Raw genomic sequence first — 24,193 nt, 5'->3', positions numbered from 1 at the left:
CAACCCTGTGGTCCTAGAATTAGAGGCATGCATTAATAAACAACTATCAAAACCAACACATCTTCAAATACAGTACTCAGTCAATACAGAAAAGGTAGTTTAGAGAGTAGAAAGTTTCAGTATGGGATACTTCCTCTAAATCCAGCGTGAATTGATTTGCATTATGACTCTATGGAATTTCAGTCTTGCATGCTTTATGCCGATCACACAACGTAATCAGACAAAGACGCATAATAATCCGACCTGATAAAATATTAATAACACATTTGTGGTTGCATGTTGGCTGATTGGCTCATTTATGCTTCCAGCTATGTGGTTGTTTTTTTGGCAGTATTACATATTTGAGGCATGAGACAAGTCTAACAAACCTTCAGCATTATATATATTATATGTATAACATTTTTTATAATAATATTCTTTTCTCCAAACCATCATTGTTTTCCCTTTTCATTGACTTCAATTAGTGTCTTTCTTGTATTCAGTTCCACGTCTTTTCCTCATCTTCACTCTGTCTGGCTGTTTTTGTTATTTTCTACAGGAAGTCACTTTGCAACTCATTGGAGAGTTGGCTTACAGCCACCTCACTGTGTTGGGATCCTTTCAGTATCCTGGCCGTCTGCTGGGGGCTGTGTGCTGCACAGTTTTCTCTGGAACCACGAGCTGTTTCTGGGCAAGGACAGTGTCTGCATGTCCCGTGATTCTCAGGTAGCCCATTGGACAACCTGGTAGAGTTGCATTCCTCTTTATAGTGAGACTGCATGCACATTTCCTTCTGCGCTGAGCTGTCCTGACATATGCATCCACAGAGTTTTCTTCTACACTGAGCCACATCCCGACACAGGAACTTGCGAAAGTTTGGCTTGAAGACCAGATAAACAATAGGGTTGTAAAGGGTTGAGGACTTGGCAAAGATAGCTGCGAGAGCAAAAGCCATCGGTGGAACATTTGACGGGACACCAAAGGCTGCCCACATGGAAACGATAGCATATGGACTCCATGCTGTCAGGAAACCGATGCAAACAGCCACTGAAAGCTGAAAAGAGACATGAAAACACACTGAATCCATTTGTCATGTAAACACATTTAGTTTACGCATGTTTAACCCTTTATAGGGCACTCATAGAAACACTCTGAAATTCAAAATTTCAACCTTAGTGTGTTGTTGGGAAACATAACAAGACTTTATTACCCCTGCCAAGGAGGTTATGTTTTCATCTGGGTTTGTCTTTGTCTGTCTGTTTGTTTGTCTGTTAGCAAGATAACTCAAATTATGGATGGATTTTGATGAAATTTTCAGGAAATGCTGATACTGGCACAAGGAACAAATCATTTAATTTAGGTGATTGGAGGGGGGTGGGGGGTAGCGCTGATCTGCCACGGTCTGCGCTCTCACAGTGCTTTTCCAGTTACTTTGTGAAATAATAAAAAATTTCATATAGAAAATCGAGGTCAGTGAAGTTACCATATTTGGTTCCTTACCCATAAGTGGCACAAAAGAAATATAATATATATATATATATATATATATATATATATATATATATATATATATATAATATACAAGTAAAAAACAAATGTAATGTGAAAGGAACATGCATTTTAGGACATTACACCAACATAAGTGCTGATCCAGACACCTGTCAACATCCACATTATCCCTTTGAACATCATTCCTCACATTAGTACCATTACTTCATGGTACCTAACAAAGCAGGTCCACTCACTGTTCATGCAGAGGTGGACCTTACAGACCCTGTAGACCACATTGGACCTAAGATTGTTAACTCGCTGTCCTCACTATAACTGTTGCTGTCACTCTCTTGTAATGTATGCAGGAATTACCAAAAATTGTCACTTGCCCGATAAAGGGTTTAAGAACCTGAGTCAGTGTGCAGTTACCTTGATAATAAGTGCGTGTGCGTTGGTGATCTTGTTTTGTGGGGACATGTGCTGCTGCACAGCCTGGCGGGAGCCTCGAACAGTCAGCAGAATGAACGTGTAAGACAGGAAGATGACGGTGCAGGGCACAATGTAGCAGAAGAAAAAGAGGCAGATGATGTAGCTCATAGCTGCAGGATTCTCGCTGGGCGCATGCCAATTAATGCAGCACGCCGTGCCGTAAGGCTCGGCCCCGTATTCACCCCAGCCTGTCAGGGGGCCCACCGCGAACACTCCAGCGTACAACCATACTCCAAGAACCAGCAGGCAGGCGTGGCAGAAAGAGAACTTGTTACCTGAGGAAGAGCATAACAGAGACAGAGGACGGAGAGTTGGGGGAGTGATTACTGACAGATGGGGAAAAAAACGAAGGAAACAAAAAAACAATAACAACAATACGCTACTGAGGCATATTGAGTCTGGTTACCTGAGGCTGGTGAGTGAGGAGAAACAGGAAGACAGAGGGAGAAGACAGTGGAGAGAGAATGCCAGTAAGTGATGAACACCTTAGGATATGCAGCCTTAATGTGACAAGAAGAATGAATTATACTTTGCAGACAATATAATGTGACTTTAAGAATGGTTATAAATCTTTTGGTGTGTTTGATTTTACACAGTGATGCATCACTGCTTTTCCCACTGCAACAGATAAAATTAACATAAAGTCATTTATTTTGATTTGATTTGCAAGGATTTAAATGATATATTTTCTACAGTTTCATTCGTTTCACGTGTTTAATGGCACAATAGGTCTTTGTTGATGTTTATGCACAAGCACCACAGCAGTGAATATACAGATAATAACACAACTTTTTATTATCTAATTATTTTGGCTTCCTCTTAAGTCCAGTTCAGGCCAAAGTGGTCCATCTCAGCCCATCTTAAGCTGACTGAGAGTCTGATTTGTGATTTATGTTATCATGTCACCATTTGCTGATTTTAGTCTCCTGTTCTAACAGAATGCTGCAGACCAATACAATGAGGGTATGCAGCTCATCTCATTATGAGTCTTCCATCTTTGATCTGCACAGAGTTTTAGAGCAGTAAAAACAGCAAAACTCTGCAGAAGCACAACAAAACAACGTAGTTAAGATCTGCAGGCAGTAACTGGATGAAAACAAAGTATCAGGAACTGTCAAACTTTGGAACTTCAAAGCTCAAAACAGGAAATGAGTCCAGTCATGTCACTGGATACAAGAATTATTGCAAATTACTGTGTTTGTAAGTAGCATGATAAAAAGCAAAATGCACAGCAGCTGCTACCAGAGACGATAAGGACATAGATTCAATATCCATGTTGAATAAACAGCTCCTAGACTATGCTGAGCTGTCACATGACTGGAACATGGCGGATCAAGGACGGTACAGTATGTAGTTGAATGTGTCCATGTCACTATCTGTAAAAGTGTCCTGTCCATTCACACTCCAACGCCACCAAAGAGATTCTCAACTGAAACAGGGTCAACTGACCATAAAACCAGTAAGTAGCACAAAACCAAATAGTAGCACATGGTGAAACTTATGAGTTTTAAAGCTAAAATGTATTCATGTTGACACGGCCTGAGAAGGTTCAGAGGTCTTTCACCAACTGTAAGCTATTTAGATATGCAGAATATTCTCCTGAGACCCAACAATGCATGTTTTACTCTGTAGGGGACAAAATTTCCACAGCTTTACGTAAAAAAAGGGAGGAAAATAAGCAAAAACACTGACCTCTGCAAAGGACATTCCATTAAAAAAAAAAAAAAAACAAAACAAACTGTATCTGAAAAAACGGTTTCTATTGCAGCAATTATTTAATGTAAAAAAAGCCAAAACGTTTACTTTCCTAGTTCTCAGGAGGACAAATGAACTTGAAAGAGAAACTGGAGGAAAATAGAATGAAGAGTTTTTAAAAACCTAAAGCCAAGAGGAACTGAAGAAATGCAGCCTATCAGAGGAGCCATGATGGCTTGTTTATAAGTAGAAAAATGGAGAGAACAGACCATACCGTGAGCTCAAACAACAGCAGAATAAAGGAACAACAGAAGATCTTAAAATGAGGCGCATGAAATAAACTTCACAATGTTGTTGCGAGTCTCAGGTCGACACACAGAGGACTGGAGCCCTCCAGACACAAAGTGAGGAGGCCAAAGTAGAGCTGAAGGATGACGCCTATGCACTAGGGGAAGTCTCTAATTGATTTATGTCTCCTCAGTCTGGAGGAATAGACGGAAGCCCTTAAGGAATTGGTCCCAGAGAGGACAAGAAGTCTATTTTGTGGGAAAGAACTCATTGCTTCTTTAGTCTAAAGAAGAAAAATAAGTACAAGTGGGAGAGGGACTGTTCTGAGTACGCTTACTGTTACAGCTTCTCAGAGCACACAGGCTCTGGATTGAATGTGATTTGACCTGTTTTCTTGTAAAGGTTAAAAAAACTGAAAGTACAGCTGCTGCAGCTACTCCTGTTGTGTCACAACATTGTCTTGTTTTTACACAGGTCTATCTATCTATCTATCTATCTATCTATCTATCTATCTATCTATCTATCTATCTATCTATCTATCTATCTATCTATCTATCTATCTATCTATCTATCTATCTATCTATCTATCTATCTATCTATCTAATGCATAAAGTAGTGTTTACGTTCATGTAGGCCAGGTAATTTAACATTTCAGAAGCCACAGAATCACACAAGGTCTCACAATAGGAACCACTGTTTTTCAGTATTGAGTGTTCATTTAATTTACACAGGAATCTGGGAGACTTTCCAGCAACTGCAGACCTCAAATTGATCCACTTTACATGTCCACAGGCTCAGTAACATAAAAATAAACCATGGTTTTACCTCCTGTCCTCTGCATACAGCTACTTCTGCTACTATTCCCAATTGACCCAGAGATTTTTCACAGAAATTGGGAAGGAAGTGCAATCCAACCAGACAAGGCTCCAAAAGGTAATCCTTTCAGCCTGTGTTCAACTGCATGATCAGAGGTGAAGTACCCACTCATCACTACACTCATGTGGAGTGTGAATAAGGAAATCCAAAGGAAATGCTGAACCAGCCAACACCACTAACGGTCTACTGTAATTGATTTAGACGAGGCTTCTTCACTGTGCAATCAGTGTGGAGGAAAACACAGGGAGCCTTATCTACGGTACCACACAGCCTCTTCAGCTGGATGTCAGACCCTCTTACAGTTCAAGCTGAGGGTGGGGGGTGGTGATTAAACCCTGCGGCACACTCTGAACTGCTCGGTTCTGGGGAAAGGGAATGGTTAGCCGTTACAGATGGCTTTTATAGATGTGAAGCATCCCTGTCACCAATCAAATTCTCCAGCGATCCGAGTGTCACACTAACCATTCAGTCTGGGCTCCTTTCACACATAGAGCTGAACTCAGTTTCCAACAAAAGCCCTTAAACCGTATGATGTCAAACTCTCAATATCCAGAAGTGTATTTTCTTTACACCAACATCACAGATAAAGGAAGATTATTGATGATAGTAGAGCCAGCTGGCCAATTAGGCAATAGGCAAATGCTAAGGGTGGGGAAAAAATTCACCTTCAATATAATTATATAGTAACTAGCTATTACTATTAACTCTTAAAAGGGAAAGCAATGCCAAATTATAAATTATATAAATTATACAAAATATTACTACTAATGATAATACCAAATAAGAAAAAAGTCAGAATTCTGACTTTAATCCCGGAATAACAAGTGGTGCTAGGCACAACAAAGCCCAACCCTTGCACGTATTGTATCTTATTTTGGCGTCGATCCAGCTGATGTCATCATGTCTATGTGTGTGCTGATGTCAGCATATCAATTGCTTCTGCATATGTGCCAAGTTTGAAGTAAATTTAAAAAATATATATGTTTTTATAGACATTTGAAATTTCGCCCATTATAAGTAAATGGGAGAAAAAAGTTTGAAAAAATTCATTAAAAATTTGAACTTTGACCTACTATTCCCTACTATTCCCACTGAGAAAAGTAGCAAGTCAGCCCAGCAGACATCTAGCTAAGAGAAAATGTCGGTGAAAACAGTCGATGGAACTGGTGGACAATAAAACAAAACAGTCCTCTCACGGTTAAAACAAACAATCGTCGATAGCCGACGGTCACTCACAACTTTTTGAGTTGTATCTTGTACGATAAGCACTGAAACTCCTCTAGCAGCTACTCTTTGACTGAAAGCACTGAGACTGCCATGTCCAGACATGCATGGGCAGGTGACAATTTATGTGGTCAAAAGAAAAAGAAGTGTGGGCATACCTAAAAGTTATTAATTTAAATCCATTTAATTTAAATGTATTCACACATTCAACTATATCTACAAATGAGTTGACTATACTTAATATTTTCTAGTATTGTCATCAAACTTGTACTTTTAAGTGCATTCTAATCAATTTTTATAGTATAGTATATTTGACATCCAGGCTTACAGTACATTTGGCATTTTTCACAGACAATTCGGTATTTTTACTGTTTAATTTACTGATCATATAGATGTTCATTAGAGTCCAAAGCTTATTATATTAAAACATAACAATCACAATAATCACTTATTTATTCAACTAAAAACTAAATTTTGATGGTGATTCAAAGCTGCAGAAAGACGTGGTGTTTCCACATTTATTATGGAGGCTCTGAACGTCCAAATGGATAATTTCTTATGTTGTTGAAAAGATGAGAAACGACATTTCACTTAATTTATGTACATGCATTGATAGAATTAATGGTTCAAAAGTCCTTAAACATTTTAGATCAGTAGATACTTTTGATCACTGGCAACTGCTCATTTTGCTGATACTGCATAAATTTTACTTGAGAGCATCCATAACTTTTACATCTGAAGTATTACTTTCACACTGTGGTGTTTTTATTACAGCTGCAGGAGCCAGAGACAGCACACTCCCTCCTGAGTCTCCTGGGAAAAGCTTAATGGGGTTTCCAGCCATTATAGAAAAGTGAAGCCACTTTTCAAAGCTTCCATGTTGAGTAGACCAATGGAGTCATGTCCAGGTTGCATCGGACAGAATCCGATCACTGATTGGTAATGACAGCTGCCAATTACGTATTTAACCCCGTACCTGTCTGTGATCAGACAAAATCGGTGCCTGAAAATAGGCAAGGACTAGACGATGTGAAATAGACTGTGCTGAAAGGTGAGTATGCAATGTTTGTCCAATAACGCTGAATAACTCTGAAACAGTGCAAAACACAAACACTCCATCTCTCTCTCGTCTGTCTGTATATTTTCGCAGTGATTTAAGAATGTTGACCAACTGGGATTGGAATCTGTTTGGTTCCAGAAAGGCTTCAATTTTGAAGGCCAATACCAATTAGCATCAGGACACATATCTCACGCTGATGCCGTCATCTGCTGCTTTTATGTCAGCCCTTTTTTCGTTAAGAAAACTCCCCAACTCCCTTCTCTTCTTCTTCCGCCTCCCTTGTGTCATTAGGCCCCTCTTATTTAGTGAACAGCGGGAGACAAGTCCTCCTGGGCATGTTCCTTTATCCACCCTCCATCTTGTTTTATGGATTTCGATCTAGTGTTCACAAGTTAATCAGCAAGATCGCTGGCTGTTGATTAAGCCAAATAGGGAACACCGGATCTATGCCTCCTGTTAGGTCACCTGACAGGAGCTAATTTGTTGTCAGCGGTGGTGGAAGAAATCAAGGAGTAAGAAAAGAATAAATCACTCAACACCACATTCATCCATCCCCTCACGTGTCTCACACAGTACGTCTGCATCCGTTATATTTCAGAGAATGTGCTCCAGTCAAACATATTTAGATACAACACATAACATCAACACCACTCTGACTGTAACAGACTAACACTTCTGTCATTTTCCACTGTGCACAGTTTATTTTGCACATTACAGTTAATTTATCCAGGTTTTTAAAGCTTTATCTATCTATCTATCTATCTATCTATCTATCTATCTATCTATCTATCTATTATCTATCTATCTATCTATCTCTCTATCTATCTATCTATCATCTATCTATCTATCTTGCTATGCTCTCTTTTCCTCTGATTTTGTGGTTTAACATTAAAGCAGTTTTTAACATGAAATTTTAAAAAGGTTTGCTGTCTCATCAGTTCTATGAAGGAAATTTGTGCTGAGGCTTCAAGTAACACTCCCTAATGATTTGTTTTGTAGCCAGTTTTTACAGTTTTGTTTTTTTTTTTTTTGGTTAATAATGTGGACATTCATATTTATGCTTTTATCATGTTGGACAATCATATACACAGCCACTTTTGGCCTTTCACATCTGATAGAAATGCTTGTGATGAGTTTAATGCAATAATATCTAATTTGAATAACACCAGAACACTGAAATTAGACATTAAAAAGACATTATTCCAATGGATACGTCAGCTCTGATTATTACAACTGCCACTCTTTTAGTATTCAGCAGAAAAGCAAAACTATTACACACTGAAGGACACAAATTGTAGGTTTATAAAGGAGATATGGAAGAAGAACTCCATGCATAAAACAGTATGCATGTATGTGGCTCAAGTATCTGAACTAGTGCAGTCTAACAATTAAAATTTTTAATCAGATTAATCACAGAGTTGCTGTGGATTAATTTTGATTAATCACAATTAGATATAATTCATTTTTAATCTCAATTAATCGCATTTCATTTTGCATGAGCAAACAGACTCAAGAAAGAAGGAATATATATGCGCTTAACATGTTTGTTGCAAGATGGGTGATGCGTTAGCTAGAAGTGGGTAATCCCAGGTTCATCAAGTCAAAGTCCTGCCATGTATTGGTTCCAACCTGTTCACTGACCCAGCCCATTCTGATGAGCACAACTCCACATCCAGGTAGATGGGATAATTAGTGGATCACAGTGTTAAGTGAACAGGTTGGAACCAATACATGGCAGGACTTTGACTTGATGAACCTGGGATTACCCCCTCTAGCGTTAGCCGAAGTGCTAGCACTAACGTATACTTCACGTTAATGTGGTATTTTAAGGTGGAAGTGCTTGGTGAAAAGAAAACTCCTTCCTGCAGAGTGTGCATAATACTTTGTGTTGGTTGACTGTTCCATCTTGGGTTTTTTTTGTCCTCATATTTCCATCCAGAGGGCCAACGTACTGTGTAGCATCTTCCATCGTTATGGGTTGGTTCTGCTGCTTGTTACTACTGGATCAACTGCCTGTTTGTTCATGTGCGACACTAACTCTACTTGGACAAACTGCCCGAAATTCATTGCCAGAGATGTTCAGAGTCATTCTGAGCTGCAGATGGGTTAACTGCATTGAAATTTGTAATCAGATTAATCCTGACTATGGATTAATCTGCATTAACACGTTGATTTTGACTGCCCTAATCTGAACCTATTATTTCTTTTCATGTCATCGTCTACTTTTACTAACTGGGTACAAAAGTTTCATAAACTGTATCTGAACTAGAAATGTTGGTTTGGCCAGACTGTGGCTGCATCAGTAGCATGCCCTTTAATTTAATACAGACAGGAAAGTGTGTTTCTTTGTGTTTGACTTGGTGGACGGTTTGCCTGGACATATGAACTACTGTACAGACAAGAGGACAGAGAGGCTTAATGGTAGTGTGTTTCAAGGCTTTTCATGGATAAGTCATTAAAAGGCGTAATTATTTGTGCACATTTGCATTTCAAACTGGGTGTATTTGCGATGCTTTTATTCTCTGGGGTTTTACATTCTGCTTTACAGACTGAACTTGAAGTCTGCCTAACACATTAACGTTATTCAACCTGTCATCACTATTTTTTTCATTTCCACATCATATGTTTTTGTTAGTGTTTGAGCTGATTTGTTTCTTACCACATATGCAACCTCCTGCTGTGTTTTCTTATGCCTATTAGACCATATCTAACTGTGTGTGTTAGATATGACAAATCCCATTGATATGTGTTATATTGGCTTTGCTTGGTGTGTTCGGACATGTGTTTCTGTTATGCATATCAAATAAAAACAGACGCAACAGATCTCATTTTTTTCTATCATGTATATTCATGGTATAAATTTGTTCCTTGACTCTTAAAACATACTCCAGGCATTTGGATTCATGGTTCATGATCAGTTATTTGTAGCTACTTTTTAAGTGATGTCAGTGTCAATATCGTCACTTCTATGATTTGACTGAAAATGAACAGGTCTAGCATGAAAAAAATGATTTAAAAAATGAGTATAAATGGCAAGATGGCGCCTTCTCCTTTACTGGAAATCCACAAAGACTCTTTCCAGTATTCAATGGCTCAGGGATGCTATGTCTTTCTTAAAAATAGAAAAGATTAGATATTCTTTAAGAGCTGTTCCCTGTAAGTTCTACAGTAAGTGGCAGCCCTTCTTAACTTTCGTCAAATCACTTCCATTCTTTTCTTGTGACTGATGACCCCCCCCTTTCATTTTTTTTTCTTTATATATATATATATATATATATATATATATATATATGTATATATATTAATTTTATTAATATTTATTTTTTATGTATGTTTTTATGGAGTTTATTTTATGTAGGTTTGCTTACCTCTTGTATACTTTGTTTAAAAATATATATATTTTTGTGTGATGCACAAACAATAACTTTACATTTATCTGGTTGTCAGCTTTTTGTTTCCTGAAATGTTGATTTTCTCTTTTGATGTGCCATATTTTTCAATAGAAATATTTATTTAAAAAAACAAACTTGACTTGAAAAGCTTAGATTTTCCCTCAAATGCTCCTTAAAGTCATTTGAAAAACTTGAGACCTCTCTTACATTATATTGAAACCTTGACTGCCTGATTGTGATGACAGACTCCCCCTCCCCCTTTTATTATTTTTTTTCATTTCTATTTTATTTTAGTTACTTATTTTTCTTAATTAGACAATTGTCGTATGTATTCTGTACTGATCACATGTCAGTATTGGATTTAAATTAAGAATTGTCTTCTTTCGGGTAGGGTAGGATTGTGGGAGAGATAAAAAGAAAAAGGAAAGAATGGAAGTCCTTTATATCACATTGCACTGTCATGCTGTTGCCTGTGAGATTGCTTTCAATAAAGAAAGTTAATAATGATTACAAAAAAAAAAAAAAAAGAGTATAAATACCAAATCTGAAGTTGCTACATTCAAAACTGATGTCAGGAACAACCATCAAATATGACAGATGAATGAATGAAAATACACCATAAACAGATGTGGCTGACTTTCAGATCAGCCAGATGTTTGTCACATTGATTGACATTGTTGTGGCCTTAATTTCTGAGAAAATCACAATTATGTCTAAAAGTGTCCCAGTGGTGAGGAAATCTTTAAATCCTTCTAGAATCTGGATCTGGATTCAGATCCTGTCTTGTAGGAGGACTGAGACATCATAGAGAGCTACCTTGTGTAAATGTTTAAGTTGGATTGTGTAAAGTGTACGTTGCAGTATCCTTGGCTTGTAGGACTGTGAAACTGCTGCCAGTACATACAACAGTTTATTAATATGAAACACTATGTGGTAGTGGAGTCACATTTTCACTGAAAGTTATGATATTTTAATGACCAATGATGAGAAAATGTAAGACAGAAATGGTTCAGTAATTGCAGAGACAGTGTCCAATGTCCATGGAAGATGTCATGACTGCAGACATAAGTAAATAACTAACTAAATAAATAATAACTACATAAATACTCATTGCCTTCAGTGATAAGAGGATTAATTAAGTTCATTAGCAATATGGTTAAACACAGTATTTAAATTATATTTCCACAGGGAACAGAAAAGTCCTGCATGTGTTTCATAGTCACATGTAAAATCCATCCATCCATCCATCCATCCATCCATCCATCCATCCATCCATCCATCCATCCATCCATCCATCCATCCATCCATCCATCCATCCATCCATCCACCCATTTAATTTGCTTTTTCAATTGATATGTTATTATTCTAAATATATATACTAAATAAAGAAAAATATAATTAATCTGGTAGTAGAAACATATCTTGTGAATAATTCTGTATATGTGAACCAGTGAGACCACACTGTTCACAGAATTAAGGCAAGACTAACGCCATCTTCAGGCTTTTGTAAAAAAAAAAAAACCTATTAAATCTATCATTTCTTCATTTAACAGCATAGGAGAAGACTGAATCTAACCACATCAACATTTATAATTTCTTTTGCAAATTTTCTGTAAAGTTGAGTTAAGATATGGGATATACTTGAATGGAATCCTGTCTATTGATGTTGCATCGTCCCTGAATGTCAGACTGGGCTTCACTTTAGAAAAACATTCAGTAAGTATTTTTCATAGTATCTTGTGCTGACAGTGAGTCTTTTATGAGAACATAAAAAATGCACTTACTTTACTTCATTAATCTAAAGCAACCTTAACTGTCAACAGTTAGTCGACCTTGTTAACATTGTTGAATAACATCTGAATTTATTTGCATGACTTTAACGTCTTTCACTGCGTGTTGATGTCTCAGAGACTGTTTTTCAGTATGAAGCCTATAGGGCATGTAGAAAGGTACGCATAACAAGATATGTTAGTGAGAAATAAATTATACAGAATTAGAAAATTGAATCTTCTACAAATATGTATGATGAATATTCATTGCATTGCTTGTTATTTTAAAACCTGTTTCTTGCTTTTTGATGCCAATTACCTCTGGTTTAAACACTGGACCTCATGCAGCAACATTCTCATTAAAGGGAAAAATGTTTATTTCCACTGTAAAAGATGTACTTTTATTTCATTATTTAGTTTTGCTCAGATACAAATATATTTAAGAATCTATATTACTAACCACAAATGTATAATCATTCATAGATACTCTTCCAAAACATAATATAAGATAATAAACTGAGTTACTGTACTGATCAAATACTACTTGGGCTTTGATGAGTTTCTCTTATCTTGGTAAAATATACTCGACCACTTGTCAAATTGCATCTTATCTGGAGCAAGAGTAAAAATAAGAAAACAATGGTGAATCCCACAAATCTACGGACGCTAACAAAATGAGACAATATGCAGGAAATAGGAATAAATGAGTTTTTAAGGGGTTTCCTGCTTGTCATGAACTTTTACACTGATGTAATTTTAAAGAACTCATTATTTAACGAGACTTAAGTTGTAATATTTCGAGAATAAAGTAATAATATAATGAGAATAAAGTCGTAGTTGAAAAAAAATCTCATTATTTAATGACAATAAAGTTGTACTTTATGAGATTAAAGTTGTAATATTTTGAAAATTCGACAGAGTTTCCGGTTTTACAGTGAACGCAACAAGTGAAGCAGCAATTTTCACTTCTGTTGGACTCCAAAACTCAGAGTAGAATCCTCACAGTTTCTTGAGAAATAAAAAACCCTACAGCTCTGGTGTAACCACTGATAGCCCTGCAGCCAACCACTTTGTCAGTTCTTCCTCCACAAAAGAGGCAGTTTGTTCCAAATCAGTTGGGTTCTTACAACAAACCTAAACGTGTACGAACTCGCTTGAAAGTCCTTAGACTAATGCTAATGTGTTGATGGGGGGATAGACTCAGTATTTGGCCTTTGTGCGTAAACCCCAAATAAAAGTATAACTTCACAAAATGTTCCAAGTTCTCCATTATTCGATGAGTGAGTACGACTTTATTCTCATTATATGACTTTATTCTCGAAATATTATGACTTCATTCTCATTAAATAATCAGTTTTTTAAAGCTACGAATTTATTCTCATTATGTTATGACTTTATTCTCGTAGTGACAAGCGTTTTTATTTTCTTATGTGGCCCTAATACGCTGTTGTAATGCTCAGTATTTCATTTGTTTGTTTGGTTTTTTTTCAGTTTTGTTGGTTATAAGGCAATTTTATTTTTTAATTTTTTGTAATTAGCTGATATCTCTCTGCTAGAGTGAAAAAGGTTTGGTTATTTTATCAAAGCAGCCAAATATCATTACACAGACTGATGCTCAACACAGATTTTTTTTTTTTTTTTGGTCTGAGCTTCATGTCAAAACTATATCTCCATGACAACCGAGAAAACTCCATCCATGGGTAAAAGATCTGACAGAAGCTGGATCTTGATGCGCCCAGTGTTTTGTGTCCTTTTCTTTTTGATTTTGATCTTTGACACTGTTATCTGTTTCTGTTTCTCTTGTGCTGTGTTCTTCTGATGGATTTTTGATCAATCAACATTTGACCTGAAGATCATCTGCATTATAATGCGAACATAGAACAAACTTTCTCCTTGACATCACAGTGACCTGTTCACATGCAGAGCTGCTACACCACATCTAATCTAAACTTAAAGGGGACCCGACAGCTGAATGTCAGCTCTGGACCTTGAGTCATGTCAGATCATTACAGGGCTGCTGCAAGCAATGCTTTCAGTCAAAAGGTGAATGATTTCTGTATGTATTTACTGACTGAAGGCTTTTAGCAGTTAAATATCTTAACCTGCTGTGAGCTGCTGGATTAGCATTCTTGGGTTTGACATGTTTGCAATTTGTGTACATGTGGTTACAAGTGGGTTTTGTATGCTGCTTTGTAACACAAAATGAAATTCATTAGTAAAGACAGACAGTAAACATGCGCCAGGGACCCATGTAATTCCAGTAATTGGATGGTTTGTAAGTTTTTGCAAAGGAGACCTTCAGGCATTATTCATTAATAAAGAAGGAGAGTGCAGTAGAGGATCTTGCAAACATCCAATTTGCATAGTTGCTTCATAAAGACGATAAAACATGATCTTGAAAATTATTGCAGGATGGTCACTTTTTTTGCAGAGAGCCCCTGAACTGCTGACTTCACGACTTAAATATTTCTCGCCTCAAATCCAAGGTTTTGACTTCATAGGAGGGTAAGAAAGGTCTCACTAATCAAAATGCTGATCAATGAGACCTTCTTATATATGTAGATTTCAGTTTTTATTGAGCTGAGTTGTGGCAAATATGATCAAATAAATGCAGGCCTTGTAGTCTTACCATAGTTCGGACAGCAGACCTTGAGCCAGCAGACGCTGGAGAGCACCGTCAGGTTAGTCAGGCTGCACAGTCCAAACAAAACGCCGCAGAAAGCATAGACGGTACACGTCACCTTATTAAACAGCCACCTGAGCAGAGAGTAAAGAAAGAAGAATCTGTTACCGACTGACATCAGTGTAAAGCCTCTAATTCCCTTATAATCCTTTTGCTAAATTACATAATTCACACCTAGTTACAGAACCAGGTACATTTTCAGTCCCCCGGTCATATACAACTGCAGTGAGTGGTGATGTATTTGACCTATGGAAGGCAGATGTGACAGCAATCAGCCTCACATGCTCTGGGGATCAGAGAGGGAAGAAGGGAAGGTCAAAGGAGACACGAGACCCAGTGACAAAGTGCCACTTATGGTCACATTCATCAACCATTCCTTCATGTTTTCTCATTAAAGTTCACATTTATTCAACGTGACGTTACATTTCATGCTAATTTCTGTGTCCCTTAAGGAAGGCTCTAAGCCAGCTCCTGTATTTAGAATTACTACGCAAAAACAAGAAATAAAAAAAAAGAGTTAATAGTGACTATTAAAAACATGCAGAAATACTGCAAATATAGCCCTTGAAAGTGTGGATTTGTGGACTATAACCCCCTGTCTTCTTCCTCTTTACTTATTCAATCATTTATTTATTTATTTATTGGTCTTGGTATTGATCTATCTCTGCCAGAGAGGTCAAACTGTCTTTCTGTTTCTTTTTTTGAAACTGAGTGGAAGGGCAGGACCTGGGCCAAGGATTAGCCTTTTAAATTTGAAGCAGATCCATAAAATGGAAAAGAGTGTTAGTGCTGTAAAAATGTGAGTTATTTATTTTTATTTATTTACCTACCTACCTACCTACCTACCTACTTACTTAATACTTACTTAAGGCCATTATGGGATTTTTTTTTCTTTTTACACATTAAAGACATTATGTTATGTGACCAAAGTACAGGTATTTCCTTGTGATATATAACAATCATCTTTGACTATTATAAGGGTTTCGTGTATAGTTTTTAGTATGTAACAGAATCAATAGCTGACCAAAAGTGGTTTTAAGAGCTGTTTCAAGACCAAGACTGATCACATCTGCCCCTTTGAAGCCCAGTCATGACCATATTCAGAAAAAATGAAAGCACTGTGACACGCGAAGTGCTAATGGATAAGCTAATGCTAAATGTTTACTTACTGACACAATAAAATGGTAAACTTGATGAAACATTTGTGTAGCAAAGTTATTTGATGGCTGTGAGGGTAACCAAAGTAAATCACAACTACTGAATATGTATAACATACTTTATATGCATGCGTTATATTTAGTCCTTAAATATGCATGTATGTACATATGAATTAGATACACATCAATGCAAAGAAGACAAATGTTGCAACTTGAGCAAGAAATTAGCATGAAGAACGTTCAATCTGTATTGAAGAGCTAGAATCAAAAATAACAATTGGACATGAATAAAGAAGCCAGAGAAATAAACGGTCATGTGTGTTCATACATGACTATATTAAAGTGTTACTTGTCTTCCAAAGTAATAATTTTGTTCATGTTTGATCTTATCCTTGGCATTATAATTTGATCGTCTCTGGATGAGATGTTAAAGCTCACCACAGAGGTTGTCTGACTGTTATGAAACCAGTTGTTTAAAATAGTTGTTAATAGCGTCACCTATTATAGTAAAGTAACTGAAAATTGTACACAGTTGTGATAATCATCTCCATTTACCTACATAAAAACCCGTAGTGAAGTAACAGAGTACATGTTTTATCATCATTTTTATATAATTTTGACCCTTTTACTGATGGTTTTTTGTTGACACTATCTCTTTCCGCTTTGTTCACTTTTAATTGTTCCTTTTTCCAATATTTAAATGTATATTTAAGCCATTTAATATCTGCCATGTTCAGTTCATGCTCAGTTCATTTTATATTTTCCAAAGTTCTATGCTAAATAATGTCTCAATAAGTTGTTCTTAACCTAAAGACCCAGTGCTACTTTTGTGTTGGTTCCCAAATGAAATTTTCTCTATATTTAACCTTTTTTATGTGATTTATCACCATTTAATCTAATATTGTCCTCTGTATTTTGCATGTTATCAGCATTAATCAGGTATTTTCCTGTATTTAATTTACTGATCATGTAGATGTTCAGAAAAGCTCAGATTTAAGTTGAGGATTCTTTTATCAAAAACAGAGAAAACTGAATTTTTCAGTCAAATATATCTTCAACTGAACATAAACCCAGTGTTTCCATCCACTGTCATTTATCAAACTATGGGTTTCACTGGTGAATCACTGTTGTAGAAGATGACGGTGTTTGAACATCTGCATGGGTCATATCTGATGACCATGAAAATGACAAACTGTATTTTACACCAATTATATACATGGATTGATAGGATTTGTGTAGATGGTTTTGGTCAGTGATGGATGTTTGGGTCTTTATGGGTTAATAAGGTGTATGAGTATATTAAAGCTATGATTAGATTTACACTACAGTGGTGACATAAAGTTAACAGAACAAACAACAGTATTGCACATTGGAATGATGCATGTTATAACAAGTGGTGGCAGGCACAACAAACCCCACCCCTCGCACATATTATAGTTTATTTTGGCATCGATCCAGCTGATGTCATCATGTCTATGTGTGCTGATGTCAGCATGTCCATTGAATCTATATATGTGCCAAGTTTGAAGTAAATTGAAAGAAAATTGATGTTTTTATAGACGTGATTTTTTTCAGCCTTTATAAGTAAACAGGAGAAAAAAACAATTAAAAAAAAATTTCATAAAAAGTTTGAACTTTGACCTACTTTTCCCAAAATGTAATGAGAACTTTTCTGGGTCACTGTCAATCTATAAACCAAATTTGGTATGAATTCAGCTGATAATTATGCTGCTACAGACATGTGAAATTTCCCCCATTATAAGTAAATGGGAAAAACAAAGTTTGAAAAAATTCACAAGTGTTTAACTTTGCCAGTGACCCAGAATAGATCTCATTACATTTTGGGAAAAGTAGGTCAATCTATAAACCCAGTTTGGTATGAATTCAACCAATAGTTTTGCTGGTGAAGTGTTAATAAACAAACAAACAAACTGAACCAGAAATAATACCCCTTGCCTCCCCTTCAGGGTGCAGGGTAATAATAATAAAGTAGCTTTTCCCACAGCTGTCCTGTTTTCACCTTAAGACTGGTGTTTAACCAGTATCTCCAGTTACATTCTCCTTGACAAAAGGATTAAATCATCGGTCATAATGCCATGGTTAGCTGTTGGTTCAATAATTCTGTAGAATGAGAAGTGAAGTTAACTGCTGGCCTTGGTGAACATATGTGTGCTTTGTGAGGGCACTTCTAGTTGTTAATGCTTAACATTTTTCTTCGTTCCTATGATGCACATTGAATGGAGAATGACGTAAGCAGTTGACAAAAAACATGTAAGATCAAAGAGCAGCAGAAACCTGAATGCAGAATAGAACAGAATAGGCTTTATTTATTCATTTACTTATGATACATGTTATTGTCATTACACCAGTAGTGAAAGGAAACTGCAGTGTGTACTCACATATGAGCGAAGGCTGAAGGTATGGCCAACGGGAACAAAGTGATGGTCATGCTCAGGTCACTGATGGCAAGGTTCACCACAAAGAACTCTGCTGGCTTCAGGGAGGACTTCTTTCTATAGGCCACGAACAGCAGGGTCCCATTACCCAGCACCGACAGCACCTGAGAGGCAGAGAATATGGAGTTCTAAGGGTCTGACTGGTGTTAACACACAAATAACTGAACTTATGAAAGACTCACCAAAAATGGTATAGATCGTTCCCATGAAGAAGTCATTGTCTTTTGATATTCTGGACACGAGCAAAAATGTTTCGGAGGCATTTCCCATCTAAAATGAAAATGAAAAAAGACCAAGACAAAGAAAAGCAAAGTTAAACACATATAAAAGCTTGTTTTTATGACCGTCTGGCAATTGAAACAATAATAATGAGGAAAAAGAAAGCACAGTGTGTGGCGCAATCAGCAGGACAGCAAAACTGGTTATGTTACAGGACTGCTTAAAACTACCGTTAGAACCATGTTCTGATGTGGTTATTTAGAGAAGGTAATAACAGTGATGATTCAAATAGAACTGCAAAAAAAAGTGTCATCTGAGGGAGGAGAAAAGCTTAATTTTCTCTTCTCGCACTTTCTCAGATTGAGGATTTGATGTTTTTTCTTTTGACAGTAAACTGAGGATCTTATGTTTTCAGCTGAAATTATAGACAATACTACTACTACTACTACTATTACAACTAATAATAATAATGAAAAAAAAGAAGAAGTAGAAGAACAAAAGCAAGAACAAGAACACTTTTTTTCCTAATACACCACAAAGTAAGGTAACCCCAGAAATAACCAAAAAACACCCAACTACACATAAAGACAATAACCATACAGTGTAATAAAACACAGAAAAAAAACATATAACAGTAAACAATTTATGACATGAATAAAGAATAAAATTGTGATAATTGGAAGAAACACAAACTGTAAAAATGTAATTTAATGATGTGTTCTGGACAGTTGTCCTACAGTCTTGAGGCCCTGAGTAAATGTTCTACGACCTTGTGTGTGTGTGTGTGTGTGTGTGTGTGTGTTTATTTATTTATTTATTTTTGGAAGTTGGGACAACCAGTGGAATAACATTTGAGGATCTCAGGGGTTGTGGTGGATTAGATGGGATGAGTCAGTGCTCAGTATCCAGTAGAGTAATTGAACTGTCCCTTTGCCAGATTTGGAGCTCTAGAAAAACATTTTCCTTATTTTCTCTGGACACACAGGAATCTTAATCTCCTCAGCTACTAGACGTTTTAAATGAAACACATATAGATTTTGAGTTTTGCTTTTTGATACAGCTGTGCTACTGTAAAATAAACTGTAAACTCAGTACAGTAGCCATACATGATAGATAATTGCTTTTATATGTACGTATACACATAGACGCTTTTACTAAAATGCACCATAAAGACCCAGCACTACTATTGTGTCAGTTCCTAAATTATTATTTTGTCTCTAAAAAAAAAAAAAGAAAAAAAAAAATCTTCTGTATTTTTCATTTTTCAGTGTAAATCAGGCATATTTCCCTATATTCAATTCACTGATCACGTAGATTGTTCATGCAAACTCAGACCAAATTCAAAGGCTATTATTTTACAACAGAGAAATTGAAGTAAAAGTGAGTTTTTCAGCAAAGATATCAATAACTGAACCTAAAAACAAATATCTACAACTTCTGTCATTGATCCAACTCCATGGGTTTTACTGGTGAATCACTGTTGTGGAAGATGACGGCGTTTCCATGTTCACAACAGAGCCTCTGAATATCTTCTGACCATGAAAAGATAACAAACTGCATTATACACCAATTATTTACATGGATTGATAGGATTTGTGGATCAACAGGCATTAAATGTTATAGATCAGTAGATGGTTTGGTGTGTGTGTGTTGGGTTTTTGTTAGGGCTGCAGTAACGCAGATTAATCCATCACCATGATTAATCTGACCAAAATTTTTAATGCAATTAACCCATCTGCAGCACAGAATGACTCTGAACGTCTCTGGCAATGAATTAGGGGCAGTTTGTCCAAGTAGAGTTAACGTCACAACAGCACAAATGGGCAGTTGGTCTGGTAGTGACAGGCAGCAGAACAAACCCATGAAGATGGAACCTAAACAGCAAGTTGGCCCTTTGGATGGAAATATGAGGACAAAAAAAACAAGACACAACAGTTGTTTCAAGTTGTTTTGTTGAAACTGTTGAAGGTGTTTAATAAACATTTTAAGTGCAAATATATTCTCTTCTTGCTTGAGTCTGTTTGCTAATGCAAAATTAAATGTAATTAATATAGATTACAAATGAATGATATTTCATTCTGATTAACTGAAATTTATCCACAGCAAACCTGTGATTAATCTGATTAAAAATCTTAATCGTTTGACAGCACTAGTTTTTATGGGTTAATATTTGTTCCAAAATGAAAACTGTCCTTTCCTTTGTGCATACCAACACAACCAACCATGAAGGGAAGTCCCTGTGTCTCCACCTCCTCTTCTTTTTGTTATCTGAAATTCACACCAAGTGTCATAAAATTTGACTATTGTCTTGAAAATCACTTTTTCATCTGAGAGTCAGGCTGCTGTTTGCATTCACGAAATAACCTGTTAATGCAGGAATGTCTGGGTGGAAATGTCATGAAAATATATTCATAGCCTTTCTATTTACTAAGTGGCTTCACCTCTTACTTCCACATTAAAGGGAGTTAACAAAGGCAAGAAACATGAAATCACCTGGGGTTAAGAGTGAAGCGGCTTCTGGATAAATCCCTATTACCATACACTTAGAAGATTATCTTCAAAGAGAACCAGAATTTAAAAAGTATAATTAATGTATAAAAGTTTCTATTAGAATATGCATCCTCTGTGCATGTGGCACAGCTTAAACAGCAGATAAAATTCGGAGAAGGTTTCCGTATGGATGCGTGTACTTTCCTGTTAATTACTGCATGTGTCTGTAAGTGCTAACACATGACTGTTTGCAGGACAGATTTATATACGGTACTCTGCAAAACCCTGGGCCAACATTAGGTTTGTTGATTTAGTTAATTATAAGAACTACACATGCATTTCTCAGGTTCTGTAGTAATATATTGTGGCAGTGTTGCTGCAGTGCATTGTGGTAGTGGGCATGTTGTTGTTGATGTGCAGAATTCAGCGGGGTTGTTGTGTTAGGTATTAGTTTTGACTTAATATGTGTATGGCAATAGTTATTGGCTTTTGTGTTTATTTTTGTAGAGTTGCATGGCTATCCTGGCTTTCCTGTTGTGATTGTTCGTTCCAGTATATAACTTCTTGACTGTCATGGAAAAGCAGAATCATGTGCTGGCATGTGACACTGAGCAATCTTCCTGCAAAGCTTCCACCCACGTTACAATATTATCTGAATATAAGGGAAATATGTACAGCATTAATGCAAAAGTTTCAGAGAAAAAACCAGTTTTCTATAAATCAAAGTGGTAGCATTCAGTGGGGAATAGATTGCATTAATTTCCGATGTTTTGTAGCAGGTTTCATTCAACACATTCACTGTTTCTAACTGCTTTTTCTGCTTCTTGTCCTGTGGTCAGGGGTCACACTAATAGTGACTTAAGCTTTAGAACCCATTTAGTTAAGTTCTTTGTGTGTCTTCTAACGGCTGCCCACATAGCTATTTGTATTTTCTGGTGTATCTGAGAAAGAAATAATCATGTACGCTCATTTCAACTCTGCAAAAAGCTCAGTTGAACAGAACTGGAAATGTTAACAGTGCATCTAATACCAGTAAACTGCACCAACAAACTATTTTTATAGAACTGGTTTCTTTGCTGTAGAATTTCATCACTATAATCTTATTACACTGGTCCTGCAATTTGTTAGAAATTATCTGCTTCAGAGATTAAATGTCTAAATGTATGTATTTTATAAGATTATTGAAAACAATGACAAAAGTGCTGTTTGCTGATGTTTTTCTAAGTATAGGATAGATTATAAATCCTCCACTAGATTGAACCTGTAAAGTGAATGTACTGTATGTGTTGACAATGTTTTGAAGTCAATCTGGTAGCTCTTAGAAAAAGATTCCTTTTGAGTAAAATCCATTCTCTTGTTAATTCTCACATTTCACATTTTGACCCAAGACTTTTTTCTTGAAAACTTCAGTCAACTTCATTGATTTTTCTTTATCAGCGATTCACAATGGAAAAAGTTCACTACTTTTATCTGGAAGCATTGTACTTGTAAAGCAGTGCTTCCTTAATGCTATATCTAACAATGGTTCCTTTGTGCGACCACTTGAAAAAAGTCTTCATTATGTTAAATGTATGAGCCTACATTATCCTCTCTTGTGAACTCCAGAGGTCGCCGTGTCTTGTGATGTTACAGTATATTTTGTGTTGTTGTCTTCTGAATGTTCACACAGATGTTACATGATGTGGGCTGAGGTCTGGTGACTGAAGATGATGGTTTATTAAGCCTGAGGGACGCCCTTAGATGTCACAGCAGCCGATAAGCACGTAGATATAGTATGTGGGTGAAGGATACTCATTTAGCTGAATTAAAAGCTTTTTGCTATATACATAAATAAAATCAGATGATGTTTTTGTCACTTTTATTCCTCTCTGTTCCTTAAAAATAGAAGCTGTTTTATATGACGACATAACCAGCCCTTGGTTGTTCTCTCAGACCTTTAGACCCTACTTTATATTCAGTTGGGGATGTTAAAAACAAGTAGACCATATGTAGGAGACAAGTTGAATTCTCTGTAGGGAAACAATTCATTTACAACAGCCCTGAAGAAGTAAAAACCAATCTACTGTTCACTGTGCTTGTAAGGTGAAAAATTCTGTACATGTGTCACCAAGAGACACAGGTTCAGTTCCTCCACCTGTACATTTTTATGAATCAGCAATAGCTATTAATCTGAAACAAAGCCTTTAACTTTATTTCCCTTAGTGATTCTTTGCTAATTAAACCTTATGTACACTGTGTTACAGGGATGGCAACCATAAAGTGCTTCATAAAGTACCAAGGAAACAACATATTAAAGGGGGGAGGAATAGGATTGGACTCCCAGTCTTATACACTGAGACTCCAAATTCCTAAACCACAGTTTCCTCTTAAGCAGGGTACACACATAAAGATAATCAGGCTGCCGACCAAGGACAGAAAATGCCAGATTATCTTATGTTTTATAAGATTATTGAAATATTATTTTAATTTAGGTAGTTGAATTCTTAAGTTTAATCACATATTAGTCAGTATTAGTTAGGATTTCTTTGTGTTATTGGTTAGTGATACAGTTCTTAGGATAGGTCACATCTTGGTCAACATACTAAACTGACAGATTTATGATCACAGGACTTAGGTTTTACCTTAAGCACACTTTTAAATACACATGCCCACAGACGATCGTAAACAACAGGAGATAAGAGGAAAACACACTGTCAATATGGGGTTTTACATAGAGTTGAGGTATCACATCTGCTTGACTTTAAGTCAGACGACACCAGTCCATTTCTGTGACCCAGCCCACCTAGCACAAGGGGTCAGCCCATAGTTTGGGGATCAGTTTACAGGGATTATAAAAGTGATGTGCTTTGGAATGTCTGGATCCATTTCCTGCTTGGTGTGGATCCTCAGCACTGAGTCATATTATGTACTTTGTTTGTGGTCAGA

General features: G+C 36.5%; 1 protein-coding gene across 1 annotated transcript in view; it reads right to left on the bottom strand.

Moving 5' to 3' along the window:
• Nucleotides 1-406: 406 nt before the first annotated feature.
• The window catches only part of opn7b (opsin 7, group member b), a 103,725-nt gene continuing 79,938 nt past the window's right edge, over nt 407-24,193 (bottom strand). Inside the window, exons 2-6 of the mRNA XM_030139729.1 lie at nt 18,740-18,829; nt 18,503-18,663; nt 14,893-15,020; nt 1,900-2,234; nt 407-1,033 (exon numbers count right to left, since the gene is read on the bottom strand). Coding sequence (XP_029995589.1) covers nt 533-1,033; nt 1,900-2,234; nt 14,893-15,020; nt 18,503-18,663; nt 18,740-18,829 — 1,215 coding nt within the window. The 3' untranslated portion in view covers nt 407-532. The remainder of the gene's footprint in view (nt 1,034-1,899; nt 2,235-14,892; nt 15,021-18,502; nt 18,664-18,739; nt 18,830-24,193) is intronic.

Source organism: Sphaeramia orbicularis, chromosome 7 (genome assembly GCF_902148855.1).
Source record: "Sphaeramia orbicularis chromosome 7, fSphaOr1.1, whole genome shotgun sequence".
NCBI classification, from domain to species: Eukaryota; Metazoa; Chordata; class Actinopteri; order Kurtiformes; family Apogonidae; genus Sphaeramia; species Sphaeramia orbicularis.
Note: the sequence above shows the minus strand (reverse complement) of the source record. Positions and strands in the feature narration are given on the sequence as shown.